This window comes from Alligator sinensis, unplaced genomic scaffold (assembly GCF_000455745.1).
Source record: "Alligator sinensis unplaced genomic scaffold, ASM45574v1 scaffold277_1, whole genome shotgun sequence".
Classification (NCBI taxonomy): domain Eukaryota; kingdom Metazoa; phylum Chordata; order Crocodylia; family Alligatoridae; genus Alligator; species Alligator sinensis.
In genome coordinates, this window is record NW_005841899.1 from 4,143,767 (window position 1) to 4,161,910 (window position 18,144).

The 18,144-nt window shown below is 40.8% G+C and overlaps 1 protein-coding gene across 8 annotated transcripts in view; it reads left to right on the top strand.

Moving 5' to 3' along the window:
* Positions 1–17,772, top strand: part of LOC102388667 (histamine N-methyltransferase-like) — a 33,970-nt gene extending 16,198 nt beyond the window's left edge. For 6 of the 8 annotated variants that reach the window (XM_014517309.2, XM_006018390.3, XM_014517308.2 and 3 more), the window contains 4 exons: positions 4,150–4,257; positions 8,105–8,235; positions 9,095–9,188; positions 15,132–17,771. In XM_014517309.2, the coding sequence (XP_014372795.1) occupies positions 4,150–4,257; positions 8,105–8,235; positions 9,095–9,188; positions 15,132–15,487 (689 nt within the window). In that variant the 3' untranslated portion in view covers positions 15,488–17,771. The other 2 variants (XM_025197584.1, XM_025197581.1) reach the window with 2 other exon arrangements.
* The last annotated feature ends 372 nt before the right edge of the window (positions 17,773–18,144 follow it).

An 18,144-nucleotide genomic window follows, 5' to 3' on the forward strand; every position in this document is an offset into this window, starting at 1 on the left:
TCCCTACATTTTTACATAAGTATCCCCTAAATTGAAACATATGTCCCCTAATTCTAGCATGCCCATTACAGTCAATTAAGTAGCTCATAATTTAGTCTAAATGCTCCAGTCATCTCATTTCTGGAGATTAATCTTAAGCATTGACATTCTTCCCTTATAAGGAAGAATAACCACATAAATGCCAAGGCGTTGGTTATAAAATAGACAATGTGACAGAGTAGGAACATTTATTTCCAAACAAGGGAGACCATTTTACTGCCAAAATTTTGATTGTAATAGGATCGTTTTGCTCTGTTAGTGGGGCACTTAATTCTCTAATCAAAGAGACTTCAGCTTAGTGCAATAGACACTGATTTGATAAAGTAGCAATTGTTCATTTTGCTAAAACATAAAAACCTGGATTCTCACTGGCTGGGAGTATGGACTCAAATCACATGCTGCAGTCAATCAGCTTGTGTCTTATTCATACAAATGTATGCTACAAGAAGCTGCTTTCTGATCTACTGCAGTCTGCCCTGTCTTACTGAGTGTCCGTCAGTAAATAAGGAAAGTTCTGCTATTCATTATTTTAGTGGGCTGACATCATTTTCATTTAGAGCTAGGCTGTAACATTTAGCCTCAGGCCTATACCGAAGCTACTGTGAAGCTGTAATGTCTCCTGTCAGAGGGAAGGATTGTGTTTCCCTTGGCACCCTCCCTTCTCCGGCTCTCCGACGTGCAGACTGTGACTGCCCTTGTCCACTGTGCAGGCAGCTCAGAAAGCTGCTTGCACCCTTCATCCCATGTACCCCCACTCTAAGGTTAGGACAATTTTGCTGTTTAGAGTGCCTACAGATGTTTAGGCAGCCTGTTGGGAAGGCAGTCTAACTCATGGCGCTTTACACAGAAGCCCGTAGCTGGGGTGCTAGGGGGAGCTGGGGCAGGCCCGTGAGGTGGGAGGGGCTCTGTTCCCCCAATCCCCTGCCCAAGCCTCTTGATAGAGGCAGCACACAGCTGTCAGCTCTGCTTTGCCACAGCTGGAGCTGGGGCAGGAGGCAGGAAAGGGGGGAAAGGAGCTACCTCTCCTTGTGGACCCAGGCTGGCTCCTCCCAAAATGCCAGTAGGGGTACCTTCCCCCACCTCCCCACCACACCCCATCCCTCCCCCTCTGCACAGGGAGAAGACTCTCTCCTCTCTGTGACAACCCTGGGGGTGGGGCTGGGCTGGTGCTGACCCAGCTTTGCAAAGGAGCATGGGATGCAGATGGAATTGCCTGCACTTAACCCCAGCAGGGAACCCAAACAGAAGTTTCCAAGGTACTCTACTCTAGAGCTCTTTCAGCTAATCGCTGATATAACAAGGGTTAATTTTTCACATGATTGGCCATTTTAAAAACGCTCTGTAGTCATGAACTTGTGTTATGTCATGGGTGTAGAGCATTTCCACGATCCTTATCATGCAAAAAATGTAACTTGTTTAAGCACCCTTAATGTAGCTGTTCATGACCCATTATACCAGCCAGTCTGAACAGTCTGCCTTTGACAATAGCCTGTGCCTTATTAAGTTTACACTTCAGTGCACAGCATCCTAATGTTGCTGTACCTTTAAAAAAACATAAAAGTCATCAACTGTGCTATAAAGTAGCAACTGTGGTATAAACTATCCCGTTACGTAAAATGTTTAATTAGAAACTTAATGGTGAGCATAGTGGTAGCCTTTAAAAGGTAATTGTGTTGGAGAGTTTAAATAATTCCAATAGCCTAATTGCCAAATTGTTGATAATGCAAGCTGCCACATATTTGACTGTAAAATGCCTCAGGACACTTGTTTGCATATAAAAGAACTAACTGAAGTCAATTAAGCCTGTAGATTAAATTATGAATCAAAGTTCGGGGGTTTTTAGGTTAAAAATAATATTCATGTGGCTTGGCCACAGAAAAAGCAGAAAGGAATATATTAACCTATCAACACATGGAAATATGAAATGCAAATATTTTTTTAGCTAGACCTGCAAAGAGTTTTGAAAGGGACAGTTAACAGAACCTGGGTATGAAAACAAATATAAAAAATTCTGTAGTAGTTAATTAAAAATTCCTTCTTTCTAGATTTAGCCACAGCAGCCTGCAAATAACTTAATTTCCTCTGATTTTCAATAAAAAGCTACATTTGTAGGAGCAGCAAAAGGACAGCTACTTGTGTTACTCCTGAAATTCAGTTTCCCTTCCTTGAAAGAACATGGGTATATAAATGCCATGTAAAGCTTTGATGTTATTAATTGCTTTTAAGAAAGGCACTTAGGCCTGAAAAAATTAAACCCATCCTTACATGTTTATATTTTTTTCCATAGGGATTCATTCTCAAAGAAAAATATTAGTTAGTGCAAAGATTAAGTGCTTTGATTGTAGTAGATAGTTACAAATGGGAGTAACATATAGTAGGATCAGAAGCGGGCAAAGAGTTCTTCATGTCTGCAGTATTAGGATGAGAAGGACCATGGTCCCTGCCTGCAATGCAAGCGACATAAAGCAAGAGCAGGGAACTGAACCTAATGTCCAGTGTGAACTTGAGCAATTGTCTAGGTGCCTCAGATCCTTCTCTGTAATATGGGAACAATATCTCTTCCTACCTTGGTGGGATGTTGGGAGGAGATACAGTAAGGACTGTGAGATGCCTGAATATTGAAAACCATATGCATTCCTTCCCGCTACTCTCCTCCACTCCCCCCCGCACCCCCCCCCCATAGACAAACACACCATAGGTTAAGTTAAGCCGGAGAGAGGGAGGTAACATGATCAGTAAAAAGTTGCCAGCTTGCCTCCAGAAAGGTGAGCCTCAAACATAGGACGGCATCTGTTTGAGTCACCAGTTGTCTAGTTGACTAAGTCCATTAGACTTGGTTGATCCTGGTTCGTCAACTGGAAATGTAAACCACCCATTCATCTTCCCTCTTTAGGCATTCCCTCTTTAGTGCTCTGACTTTCAGTTCCAGGCTTGTTTGACCCTCGAGCTTATGTTTCTCATTAAACTCAAATTTTAAATTTCAATATAAATGGTTCAAGCATGACAGCTCTCAAGACTAAGCTCAGACATTCCTTATTATAAGGCCCTCTGTTCCATTTTTCACTGTAGTAGCCCTCTGCTTCACTCTTTCTGCTTTAACGGTATGTTTTGTCAAATAGGATGACCAAAGCTGGACAGATAGCCAGTGGTTTAAGCTAGACCTTATAGAGCATTGCAGCACAGCACCCTTGGTTTCTCCCTTGATGTGATACAGATCAATAGTTTATTTGCCTTCTTTACTGCCTGCAGCATGTTGGACAAAGGATTTAAATATTGGGTCTATCAATATACTCATCACTGCAGCAGATTTGAATATCTAGAAAGAACTATCTTTGATGCACAGATAAAACACAGCTGGTGCTGTGATATTTGCTTTGTGCTATATATACAGACACAATATTCAGCTTAGGCAGGGAAAAAGCTAAGCATACAAAGCATACTTGTTTTTGCTTCAGTTCTCTGTGTCTTCAATGTTTCTCTCGTCTTTTTTTTTCTTCCTCGCTCATGAGTCTTCTTAGCCAATTAGCCCTTTGGACAAAGATCCAGTAATCCACTCATAAAAATACACAAAACATCTGGGATTCTGGTGATGAGCCAGGGACACTAACTTGGCTTGGTAGTGAGAAGAAATGGGTCAAATTTACAAAATTTGGATCCAGATCAATCTTACAGATCAGGATTCATGTTCTGGGTATGGACCTTTCATTAATAGCGACTGACAGTTGATATCTGTTGACACTTATTTAATAGCATGTATGAAACAAAATAGGATGGACAGTCTAATTCCCAGAGGTTATGTGTTCACATTGCAATAAAATATTGTATGTGGTGTGACTGGTGACACCCACAGCAGGCATCTGAAGATTGATGGGACTAGTGATATTTATTCTCTTCATCTCTAGAGACAGATCCTCCAAGTAAGAGTTGGGGCACTTCAGTCAGAGAAGTATGTAGAAGGTCACATGTCTTCTGCATATGTGATGCCTCAATTTCCAGGGCAACCAAGATGATTACTAATTTTTAAGGGGGTTCTTGGTTGAAGCTGATGTCTACCAGGGACCTCATATTTATCCTTCCTGATTTATTTTCTGCGTCATGTTTGTCTTATAGGTGAAATTGACCTGCAGATTCTTTCAAAATTGCAGGCCAGATATCCAGGAGTGGCCATTAACCATGAGGTGATAGAACCAAGTGATGAACAAATCTGCCACTACAAAGGTATTTTAACTGCAAAGTTGAATAATGACACACTTGACATGTTATAAGGCATTTTGTCCTGATTTCACTTCTAAAAGTTAGTTACTCATTTACCAGTATATAGTATCATTCATATTGTTAGTAGCACATGTAAAATAAAATGGGAGGTAAAGTCCATTTTCCAAGGGTATATATTATATTATTCATATGAAACAAATATGAATATTATGGACCTTCTTGCCTTTTTTACAAAATGTCCTAGCTTCCAGATCTTCAAGGAGTTTTGCATGGGCATATGTTCATGACTTGACAGATTGCTTTACAGTGTCAGGTTGTTGGAAAATTAGATATTACCATATTTCACTGCATCAAAATGCCCAGGAATAAGATACACACCTTATTTTTCAAAGACAGAATGAAGGGGAGGAAAAAACTTTTCTTGCAGTAAGTAACTGAGTAGCAGGAGCTAGGAACCTGAGCCTGCTCACTATTTTGCTCCCTGCAGATTGTGTTCAGAATTTACTTTTGCCCAGCCTAAGCTTAAGTGGCCAAAACTCCTGTTACCATAGTGCCTCACATATATCGCCACTTTCCAGCAGCTGATTTTTTGGGGAAAAGTGTGTTACAAGCAAGAAAATATGATACATGCAGTCATAGTAGTTTAAACTGCTGAATGGCCAGATGTAGAAGTGAAACAGAGTTGAAACTTGTCAACAATTGTGTGAGAGACCTACAGCTGCCAAAACTAGGGGCAACACAGGAAACAAGAAATTGGTAACCATGGGCTGTCAACATAATGTAGCTGAGAAAAAGGCAAAGGCAACTCTCAGGTGTATAGCTGTCTCTGATGTGGAGTTCTGTGTTCCAAAAAAACATTAATTTGAACAGGAACAGGCACAGAGAAGGGATATTAGGATGGTCAGGATAGTTGAAGATCTTATATTATGAAAATATCCAGGTTAGGGACAGAAATTACATATGGACTGCTATAAGTGATTGGGAGCTGGGTCAAATCTGTAACACAACAGAAGTTCAGTGCACATAAACTGTTTTCAAAATGGCTGAAACCTGTTTAAGATAAACCTGGATGGATGCAGTATCAGACTTAACTGATTTAGGTTAAATTGGTTTATTTAACTTCTGTCCTACATCCCCTCCCGATTCAAGTTAACTCACAGTCCCCCAGTATCCCAGGATGTTTTGCATCTCCCCCTACAAACCCCACCTCTCAGGGTGGGTGGGCTGGCCTTTGCCCAAGCTGTCTGCTCCAGCTGAGCAGGAGGTATACTCTAGCGCCCCCTGGCTTCTGGCCTGGGCCACTGCAGACATGTGGCTACATTTCTGGAATCAAACGTGAATGTCGGTTTGCTTGCCTATTGGATGAGTTTATTCAGCTTAGATTAACCTGCAAAAATTGAATTGATTCAGCCTTGGGCTTTTTGACTGTCTGCACTTAGCCTCGCTCTCTCACTAATTAGCTGGCTGCATAATATTTGCTCCTTTTCTGTAGAAGGTAAAAGAAAAGGGTGTTACCTTTATGTTAATTTTTAGTAAACTAAAAATTTAATTCTAGGCTAAGTTTATATTTAACATTTTGTTGATTTGTATGTAACCTTGTCTCCCACAAATATAAAAATATGTCATAAGCTCTTTCTTGAAAAGTGGGAAAGCTGTCTGTTCTCTTGACAATTCAGAAACCAAATTCTCAACTTAATCTGCTTTGTCCTTCCATGGGGGTAACAACCTAATTTCCATGTTAAACACATAAATCCATTCATTAGGTGAGCCTGGGAAATGGCTATGACACCAAGTGTAGATTGGCATGGCTGAGTTTTCTCCTGTAACTATAAAACCTAGAGTGGCAACTCAGTTGTTTTGACTTCTGGGACGTAGCCAACAAAGAATGCCATTAAATGTGATTGGTCTGAGTCTCAGTAGTACATTAAGGCCCTTTGGATTGCTGAGAACCCTGTATTTCCAGCGTCAAGTCAAACCACAAGAGAAAGCGCCACAATTCATGGTTTTTGCAGCCAAGAGGGGACTGCCAGGAGGAGAACTGGCACATAAATCTGGGATAACACTCTCCCCAAGTGCAAATTCTCAGAACTGCTACGAGGAGTTGAGGTTCAGATTATTTTGGGGACAGAAACCTATTTTAGCCAAAGCCAATTTATGGTTTCTGAACATTGAAACAAAAACCCCACGCTGTTCTGACTTGGCAAGCAATTCAATTTTCTTCCTAATGTCTCCTTACAGACCAACTAGCAATTAGATTGAACCAGATTGCACCAAATTATTTGTGATTGTGATATGGACTGCTGCTGAATGACGGCTGAGTTTAAAATAGCAAATTAGATCTGAACTGTGGGCACACAGGCCAATGACTGATAAATGGAAGAGAACAGACTAGCAGCAGCAGCATCCAAAATGGGTAGCCCACTTCCAAAAGTAAAGGGAAGGGAGATAAGCGCTGATGGAACATTGCTCATCTGTTCTGCAGAGGTATATCATAATCAAAACCTAAAAAGAGAAACATTTTTATTAGTGGTATAAAAGCACTGATTTAAAAAATCATATTATTCTGAACCTGTGCTTGTACATATAAGGATTTAATTCGCCATTATGGTACATCCATTTCACTGAGGTCACACCATTGAAAATAACAGGTTTTCAGGCTTCTAAATTAGAGCATATTATATTCTTTAACCATTTTTACCCCTATCTCAATCTTTGTACACACATTAAATCAGTGCTTTCAGATATGCCTCCTATCTCCTTTCCATAATTATCATCGCAATAAACTACTACTTCACTTTTGACCCAAGCAGTTAGTAAAAAAAAATCAGGGTCTTGCAGATTGTTCTGATTAGAAGGAGGAATTGTAATTGGAGACTGGTATTTTTATGAGGCAGACCTATTTGTTTATAAAACAGAACAAAGTCCTGTTTCCCTGAACCCAGCCGGAATAAAACGTCAAGATATAATGCCTTTATTCCCAGTTTTAAACCTCTTTTTCAGTTAGCGCTTAGTTCAAAAGTTCTTTCTCTTAGCTTCCCTCTTAGCTTCCCTCGGGAACATGTTCCCGTTGCTTGTTCTGATTATATCCTTATCTTTCTCTGCCCTTGCTCCTTTGGAATTTCACCATGGTTCTCTCAGAAACAAACTTACACAGCTCCATCAATTAATGCCCTAGCACTTCCAATTGCTGTAGTCCCTTGGTTACCACTTAGCTTATGTGTCATAGCCCCCATTCAGCCTCGAAGGTCTATGCTTTGGGTGGTAACCTCTGCTGTTTTGAATATTCCTGAACATTTAATTGCTCTCTCAGTTATTATAAATAGGAGAATACTTTTATGAGCAACAGTTTTGCAATATCCTCCACAAAGCCCTGATTCTGAACCCAGCTGAAATAGGGGACATCTGCATGTGGGTCTAAATGTTTTCCCATTCTTGAGGGAGCCAAATCATGGTTCCAGATACCAGGACTCTGTGGAAGTTGGAACCAGATTATGACCCTGATTTTTATGTTTGTGCCCATCTGTGCTGAAAAGCCTGTTGGATCCCCAGAGTACATAGTGCCAAACTTTGTACAGATAAAGACATGATATCCACTTGATACTTCATCCTACAAAGATCTGGCCAGTCATCCTTTGATTAAGACTGTTCCCATAGTGGTCATTTAGTACTGTTAATTGCTCACGTTATATAAAATATAGGTTCAATATTCTGAATAATCTGTTGCTACATTAAAAAAGATACTAAAATGCCATACTTTAAGATAACGTCTGGCTGCATTAAAATTCTGAATGGAAATGGATACTACATTTGCAATTGAGATGAACTATGTACCATCCTCTCTGTATTTTAGACCGTGTAGCTAAGACATCAAACCTAGAGAACGTAAAGTTTACCTGGCACAAAGAGACATCGCATGAATATGAAAGACGAATGAATGCGAAACAAGAGTTTAAAAAATGGGACTTTGTTCACATGATTCAGGTAAAAGTCTGTTCATGGTAAATGTTGTCAAAGATACCACTCTTAAAAATAGGCATTAGTTTTGTGACCTCAGTATGCACTTGAATGAGAAGATGTGTGAGCATATTTCCTTAGAATTCAAAATAAGCAGTCATAAAGGAACTGCAGAAATGAAAGCTGTTTTAGTACACTGTTGCCGTGGAGAACCACTGCTCTGTTAATCAGGCTATGTGTAACAATCAGGGGAGAAATACACTTTATTGTCTTCAGAATTTTACTCTTTTTATGAAGTGGTCTTTGTACTTTGAGGTGCACTGAAGCTGACATAGATCTCTGTCATAGATAGCTGTTCTCACTCTCAAAAAGCAGTTTTTTTACTTTGGGGTAATTAATGTATGCAGGCTACCCCCAGTAAAAATATAGCAAAGGCATTGGTAACGCGTAGGGGGTGCACATGAATGTACGCCTATCCCCCCTGAGATTGGCTGTGTTGGGGGAGTGGAGAGGAAGGGCAGAGAAGAGGGGTGGAGAAAAGAAAATATTAAGAACATTTAACATTTTTACTTTTTTCATTCTACGGACAGCATTTCTTTAATATAGGACCTCATCCATACTTTCTCCTCATTCAAAATCCATGCCTGCCTTTTCAGCAAGTACTCTCCGCAGAAAACTCATTCTCTTTGAGGTTCTTCTTGGGTCACTACTCTCCTGCTTCTCCCATTGTCTGTTCACTTTCTTCCGGCTTTCTGTTTCCTTCTTCTCCCCCCACCCTCCTCACCCACCCAAATCTGTAGCCAACTACTACCCAATTTGTATTCAGTATCAAGTTAATGCTCTTCAGCCTGACACACTTAACTGAAAATAACAATTCTCATTCCAGATGCTTTATTATGTGCAAGACATTGCTGCTACTATCCGATATTTTCATAGTCTCCTGGATGCTAAGGCCAAGCTTCTCATTATTATTGTATCAGGTAGGTATTCTTATGTGATTTCTCCACATGCACAGTTCTTCACATGCACAGAATCCCATTTTGTCTAAAGATGTCCAAGTCCTACTTTAGCATCTAAATGTAGACATGCAAGAGGCACTATTTCCACTTAAGTGGCTATACTTATCCTTTTGAGTAGGCTCAGAAGAGATCAGGTACTTTATGCTTTGTGGCAATACTGCTTTACCTAGGAACGCCCATAAGTCCCGAAAACCTTCATCACAGAAAGTCCAGGAGAACTTGCTATTTGACAGAGAAAAAGTCTCCTCCCATTTTTTAGCTTATTAGCCCTTGATGAGGGTGCTTGCCTAGGAAGGAAGTGACCCAGGTTCTAGTCGCCAATTCCTTTGTGTAAGGACTGGGTCATGGGCAGTCTTGCCTATTGGTTAGGCCACCAGAGGAGGGTCAGAGACAGAAGCAGAGTCCAAAACACAAGTCAAGTCAAGGTTCACGAGTCAGATATCGAGTTAGGAAATCCAAGGGGAAATTCAAGAAGCCAGAGTCCAGGAATAGAGCCAAGCTGGCTCAGAAACCAGAGAACACAGGATCGGAGAGGCCTACCAGAGAAGACTTTCAGAGAAAGTGCAGCTTGCTGCCACAGGGAGAAGTAGATCAGTAGGCTGCTCTTCCCAGTAGCCTATGGGGAGACCCTACCAGTGGCCAGGTAGAATCACTAGCTGGGGTAGGGCTGCCAGTCCAAGACCCAGGCAGGTGTGGACAACTAGGAAATTAGCTGAGGCTAGGCTGCCTGTTAGGGCCCCTGACACCTTGTAGGAAGGATTACATCCACTTTTTTCTCTTAATGGCAAGCCAATGACACCCGTCAGTACTTCTATTGCTTACTGGGCAGCTAAAGAGGAAGGGCCTGGAGAAGTAGCCAGCAATGCTAATTGTGGGCCTCAGTGGCTGGGCACTGACCTGAAAAAGGGGTAACTGTTGGTTTGGGAGGGTCAGGGGGCCTAACAATAGCCCAGTCAGGGTCCGGGGGTAGGACAAGTGCAGTCCCAGGGCTACGATGAATGGCTGGGCTTTCCCAGCCCAAGGGCTGCACTCTGAATGTGTTCAGGCATTTGATAGACCAGGTTAACCTGTTCCCAATCTAAGATAGTTCACTTCCTCAGAGGTGATCAGGCCTGCCATTTTTTTGCCTGATTTAACCCTTCTGAATGCCTGCACAGATGGCCATTTAGATCAGCGTAACCTTAGTTATGTTGATTTAAATGTAATGGCTGTACATACCCAAAATGACTACATTTTGATTCACCTTATAGACTTCTATGCCCCCAAATGGCAGTTTTCCAAGTGGTCTCGTGGGCACTTACACACAGTTGGTGATTCTGTTACCTGTGTAGTTTGGACACGTAGGCTTTTGGGTATGTGCAGTAGGCTATGCACTGGCTGGGTAGGTATGTGGCTACCTATGTGCATATAGCAGGTGAGCATAAGTCCCAACAGAGGACCCTCCTGTGTTTTAGCCCCAATAGCTGATGTTTTCAAGATCAGGCACCAGGTCTCATAACTTCCAGGGACATGTAGAATTGAGTAAATAGCTATAACTGATCTGTCATGCCACGCAACAAGCATTTATAGACATATGGTTCATTTTCCCGTTTAACTGCCCATTTCCTTAATATCATTTTATGTGGGGAAAAAACTAATCTTTAGGATTAGATGGGATACTTCAAATCTGGCTGAAATACTGTATATCATGGATGGTCAAATCATGTCCAGTGAGTACTTGAGTCATGGCCTGTGTGCTCCTGCTGCCATTACCTCCACAGCTTCCCATGCTTCTGCCCCTGGGTCTAGGTGCTGCTCTCCCAGCTGTCACTACATCTTTCTAGCACCTATTCCTGCCACAGATCCTCCCCGCACTGTTCCTGGCATTACCACCTTCTTCCTCGGCCTCTGCTTATTGTAGCTTCTGCTTGTGCCCCGAGGCAGCGTGGCCTGCGACCCCTGGAGGGTCAGAAATTGGACAGCTTTGCTGTACATGATCAATTCAACAGCAAAAGGGAAAATCAGAATAACTTAAGGTTTACTGTGAAATCAGATGAAGCTGATTAAATTAGAGGTGCCATGATTGGCATCTAACATAACTCAGGAAAAATTTCACTATATCATTGAGTTATAAGGAATATTTGGATAACAAGATCCAAAACTTTATAATCCTCATCTATGATTATTTCTACAGGAATAAGGATTATTTGTTCAGTGCTTTGTTTTTGTTTTTATAAGATTTGGGCAATATTTGTGTTGTTTGATTTTTTTTGTAGAGCTAATGTATCTCTTTTACAGGCCATAAACAGCCTGTAAAAAAGCTGCAATTTCCTGATATATGCTTATTATAAGGGGTTTTTTTTCTTAAAAAAAATAATATTTGAATAATTTTTAGTTTGTAGTGGGGGGGGGGTCTACATGTGATACTACATCACCATAGCAACATGCTACAGCGATGTAGCGTCCATTGGCAAAAACCATGATGCTGCCATTAGGTCACCATAGCAACGTGCTCCTTCAGTATAATGTGTTGCTATGGTGACGTAGGGGCTAAAAATAATCGTGCACTGCTGGCACGGTGTAGTACAGGCTTTACTGCGCCATCATTTAGTACTTCCAAAAGGAAATGATGACGCAATAACAACGGTGCCATAGGGGCACGTGTAGACACACATGGATTGCAGCTGTTAATTCCCCATATTCCATATTTAAAATTATAACAGATTTGAATGGATGCATAGATCAACTAACATGTTTATGTCCTTTGATTGCCAAGCAAAGCTCTTAAACTTGGGTTGTTGGCAATATTCTGGGATAGTCATGAAAAACTTTTCCTGCCAGTATACATGGTCACTGAAATACTTATGGGAGGTGAATGAAGAAAGGGTGTCAAAATGAATTTTTTTAGAAAAAATCTGCACTAGTTTTCATATTTGAAGATCTCACCGAAATTAGTACGTTTTGAGAGTCATAATTTTTCATGGTACTTGGCTCTGAAAATCATGCAATTCATGATTTACAAAGATTACATGAATGACTCTTAAGTATACGCTCAGATACATATGCAAGTAATGATTGCTGATTTTGCATGTTTGATTTTTGTTCTGCAATCTTCCGTCCTTTCTGATTACATGTCGGCAAGTACCGTATTTACTTGAATTTACTTCCCCCCCGCCCCCCCCCTTACTATCAGGCACAGCTTGGCTCTGGCTCAGGCTACATTTCCTCTCGGGCACAGAGCACATGGAAACTCTGTCCGCTGCCTGACCAATTAGCAGTGCTGACACTGATGCATAGCTCTTGCCCAGCCAATCAGCACCATCGACACTGCTGTATGGATGGCAGTGGCTGTGCTTCCACCTGCTGTGCTCTGGGAGGGAACAGAGCCTAAGCAGCATCCGACAGTAAGGGAATGAGGGGAGGGGAAAAGTAGAGACTGTTGGGAGCCGTTGCAGGGGGCGGCAATGAATTAAAGACACCCCTCCCGTAATTAGATTCTATATCTGGAAAATTATAACAAATTAATACATTTTTCAGATATAGAATATAATTATTAGGGGATTGTCTTAAATTCAGGGTCGACTTTGATTTGAGTAAACATAGTATGTCTGTAGCGGGATGTCTTGGAGTAGCCAGTAACGTCTGAAAAAGCTTAATGATGAATGGATAATGGAATACAGAGGAACAGAAACTAAAACTGCTAACAGGAAAAAGGAAAGCCAGAGCAGAGGCAGATCAGAATAGCAGGGAAGAAAGAAAATAATAAATGTGAAGGGGAGGGAGAAACCCTGAACAGAATGAATTAAAAAGAGACTTATAAGATGGAAAGAGACAGGAAAATAAATACAAAAAAGCCAGTTTCAAACTATTTAGCCCTCAACTCCCCCTCCCCCCCCCAGTGCAGCTTATAATTCCCTGCATTAGCACATTAGGATGTTTTAATATTTTATCTAGTGGAAGAACAGGAAACAGAGAAGGGACACTAAGGAAAACTTGGTCACTCGGATATGTTTTCAGTTCCTCCCAATCTATACTTGTCAAAAAGCCAATGCAGCTACCAGAGTTATGTTGTGTTATTTTTAACATAATAAAAAAAATACCATTCAGTTTACATCATCTTGAAAGCAAAAGTAGCACCATATGTTGTGCCTATAGAGAGCTATTAAAATAATGCTTCAGTCAGGTAGTGTATAATTGCTCAGTGCAGAAATGGCACTGAGTCACAGAACACTGACACCAGCAAATTTTCTGCAATTAGTGCCCTGCATTCAATTTTCACCAGGTGAAAAAATATCACAGAGCCTCTTCCAAACCATGGAAGTGTTTATTTTACTGTAGGTAACCATCTGCAAATCAGACGCTTTCCAAAAAAAAGGCAAGCAGCTCGTTTTGGTTAAGGGAATTTACCATCACGACTCTCAACACCCCCTCATTAGGCCTCATTTTACTTCCATACCACCCTGTCAGGGTGCATCACCCTTTTTATAAATGATTTACATCCAGCATGTGGAGTCATGGAACTGGGATCACAGAAAATAAAGATGTTAATCTTGCTTTGTTTTCAGCCTACCCAAATGCTCCTTTCTCAACTGTCCTCATCTCAACCCTCTGTTGATGCAAAGAACATCTCTGGTTTGAAGATGTATCCACATATCTTTGTATCCACATATCTCTGTAATCTCTATGAGCCAGATTAGCCATGTTTAGACATATGTAGGGAGGAAAAAGGAGACAAGAACACTTCCTTCTCTCCATTCCCCTTGTACAGTAAAGTGCAGTCAAAAGGATGGCTCCAGAAGCCAATTAGCTTACCCCAAGCAGGTGAGATAGGGGAGAAAAGCACGATGTCCTCCTTCCCACCTATGTGTGGAGGAGACAGAGCAGTAGGTATGTGTTTCCTGCCTATATAGTAACTCTGAGGCAGAATTTTGCTCCAGACTCCTGAACCATCCTGTACTCTGGCTGCTTGGCAGTTTCCGCAGTATAGCCCCAGGTAAGTATTAGATACAACTGAATACTGTACTTGTCATATATAAGTTTTAGAAAGCACAAAACGTGTATGCAGCATAGAGTAAGAGCCCAATCCTACATCACTGAAGTCAATGTTGTCAACCTCAGGAGCAGCAGGATGAGGCCTTGCTGTTTCATACGGTATCCTGGTTTCTCTCTCTACCTCTCTTTCTGCATCTATTTTTGTGTTACATACACGCACACTCCTATCTACCTCTTTAAATAGGTGATAGAGCATACTCCAAAGTTTCTGGCACTAATGTAAACCAAAATACATGAGAAGGAATGGGCTTCAAATCTTTAGGTTTCAAATATTTGTATCTAGGAACATTCTGGTCTGGGACAGAAGTTCCATAAACCAGCTGGACCTAAATCAGTCAAGTCTGATATGACATTCAACCAGGTTTATCTTAAACCAGTTTCAGCTATTTGGAAAGCAGTTTATGTGCACTGAACTTCTGTTCTATTACCGGTTTAAACTGGCTTCTGATCACTTAAACTGGTTTATGTGCAACTTTTGTCCCTAGCCTCTGAGGGCAGTGGGAGGGGATTCTGGGTGATACAGGCCCAGTGTAGAAGGCCCATGGTATAGGGCTTATTTAAGATGCTGTGTTCAGTGGGGATGTGGAGGCTGTGCACTCTAGCTATTAGGGGTCAGTCCCTGAGACTGTTCCAGTGCCAGTGTAAACAGGCACTGTTTACTTGGTATGGATCTAGCTCCTCCAGCTATCCCAGAATCCTACCGATTTATAGGTAGCATACAATCACTTTGGCCCCATCTTTTAAGGTATATCTCCTGAGTTCAGAAAAGACTCTGCTCAGATTAGGACCAGAATCTTTTAAAATGACCACTTGAAACTTTGTTCAGTAGTCTTTCCTAAATCATATTATCAACTCCTTAAAATTCTCTGGCAGGATCCAGTGGCTGGGACACACTGTGGAAGAAATATGGATCTCTCTTACCACTAAATGCTCCTAGCTGTTATGTTTCATCTGCTGACATCAAAAAGGTACTCGATACGGAGGGGCTGAAGTACCAGCTTTTTGAGCTTCCATCCAGTATGGATATAACAAATTGCTTTATTGAAGGAAACAAAGACGGGGAGCTTCTGCTGGATTTTTTGACAGAAACTTATGAGTTTAGCAAAACTGCTCCACTTCATTTGAAAAATGCAATAATGGAAGATCTGAAAAAACCTGAATGCAGTGGAGAGAGAGATGGAAAGGTCTTTTTTAATAATAACCTGAGTGCAATAGTGATTGAGCCATAAATAAGTGCTAGTGGATTTCTCAACCCATAAGCACTGTAAAAGCTCTGCATATTTTGCAGACTGGTAAATTTACTGGGGTACCGATAAACGTATTAGAAATATTAGAAGGTATGAAAACAGTAGTTGTTTTACAAATGTATATCTATGTATTGCTAATTCTTTACTAATATATGAATGAATAATTTGCTGAATATAAACTTCCTTTATTATACAATAGCTTTATAATCAAAATGCCTGTAAGTGGGACTGTTAATTAAAACCCAGCAAGGACCAAAATATAATCTTCAGCCTAATGTTTAATAATGACCTTGAAGACATTTGAACACCGTGTTTGAAATGCATTGTATAGTCAAAATATTTTTCTTAAAAGAAATACATCTGGAAACCTCCCTTCTCCCTCTTATAGCTTATAAACTCTCATTCCAAAAGTACTGATCTTGCGACTGGCTCCTCAGCTGCTAATGGTTTTTGAAGTTATTATGCTGCTACCATCAAAATGACAGCACCTCCAGTTATTGTTCTAATACCCCCTCATCTTGTGCAAACATCACTTGCCCTATTTGTCAACATCACTTAATAGTACTGCTTTACTGTTTCCATATTTTCAGCTTTAATTTATATTGTTTTACCTACTACTTACCTTCTCATACTTGTCTTCTTCTTATCTTCTTGTATCTTCTCATATTGTCTCATAGTCAGTACTTCTATACAGTAAAATCTCTGTTATTCGGTACTTCACCAACTGGACTACCTTATTAACTGGAATTTTGGCACCATGCCACTGCACTGCAAGCCGCAGGATGCACACAGCATGGCGCTGTGCCACAAGTGGCAGGATACACAAGGCACCGCACCATGCCACTTTGCCTCCTGCTGTGCAGGGGAGCAGGAAAAGGAAAGCTCACATGCGGCGGGCGCCGCTGCCACCGCTCAACACCCTGTGCTGCCACCGCTCTGCGTGTGGCTGCCCCCACCCCCTTCCCCCCTTGCGCTGTGTCCGGTTCAGAAACCCCGTACCTCAGGTAACCATCACTTTTAGCTTACCGGCACTCCCATTCCCCGCTCATGCCGGCTAACAGGGATCTTACTGTGTTATGCACATATAAATACCAGATCAACTAACACTCATAGCCGATTCTCAGAACCACTAGTACCATACTCAGCTTGGTACATTACTGTAGACAATCCTCAACAATGGCAAGCGCTTCTGCCATACAAACAAACGCGCATTAGCCGTTCACCTCAGACCCCAGATTTCTGACGTGGATTGGGTGATGTAGTTAGAAAGCAAATCCTCTGGTCAGGATGAGTTGATGTCCATGTTTAGCATAACATGGTTTCCTGTGTTGGTGTTTTTAGTTAGATACATATGCACTCTCCCAGTTTTCTATCTCTGAAGCTTTGTGTAGCAAACACTGAATAAGGTTTGTAGGTACGCTATAATGTACACGATATAAAATAAAACTTAGAGTACAAAACTGATCTGGCTTCAGTTGAGTTCTTGTTTTCAATGGAGTTATACTGGGGTGTATTGGCCTTGGTGTCATATACAGTGCAATAGGCAGACACAGTGCAAGACATTTCATAAGGATTTTTTTTTTACTTCTTTTTCCTGTGAACAGTAAGACATACCTTACTCAGGAAAAGTTTTTCATGCTTTTCAGTACTGATGAAATGATTTAATCCCAAATCCCTTCCCTCTGAACTGCTGTTTTCAGTTCAGTGGTTGATGAATTTGTTTTGCTAAATTATTTTATGGGTTTAGAAACTGTTGTGCTATATACAAGTTACGGTTGTTAGTGGAGTACAATATAGTTGCTTCAGTGACTTTTATAGTGAAATGTTCAGTTTATCCGGTGAAGTAGGTGTGGCACACGCCTTTGAAAGACTTTGATTCTATATAGAAATTGTCTACTTTAGATAATGCATTAATGCAAGGGAAACTGCTTTACTTTGCATATACATCTCTGATGCAATATAAATATATTAAAGATTTGAGGTAACAGGCAATTTAGTAGGGAATGGATCAGGCATTAATAGCTATTTGTATTAATTTGGGGCAGAATTATTTGAAATGCAATTAATTCCAGTGTACTTTAAAATGTAGCCACTCTATTTCCCAGCTGTTGAGCTGAACAAAATCTAATGTCATTTTTAAACATCAGTATATATAATGTCATATATTAGCTGACCTTAATATATTCTCTGAGTCCTTACTATGACATAGTACTTTATTATGAGAAGGGGATGGGAAAGATACATCTTATTAGCATGGAGTGCTGTATGCATTTTTAATGTACGGCAAATAAAGGATTCAGCTATCTGTCATCTATTGCCTGTGGCACTGCCCCTTCAGTGACACTTGGGGGCTGTTGAGAATCCCTTGTTATAATATGGCCACTAAATTAAAGAGAAGGTTGGATGATTTCACTACTTGTTAAAGAGATCACCTCGTTTGGATACTGCCACACTACCTTGACCTGAAAAAGCGTATCCTTGGGACACAGAACTGCTCAATATAAAAAAAAATGTACAAAGGAAAATGGAAATGCAAGACAGGAATCTGGCCACATCAAAGAAGCAAATATGAAAATAAAGGAGATGAGAAAATAAGGAACTAGGCTTTTTGCCATTGCATTGTGTGTTCCTGTAATGCC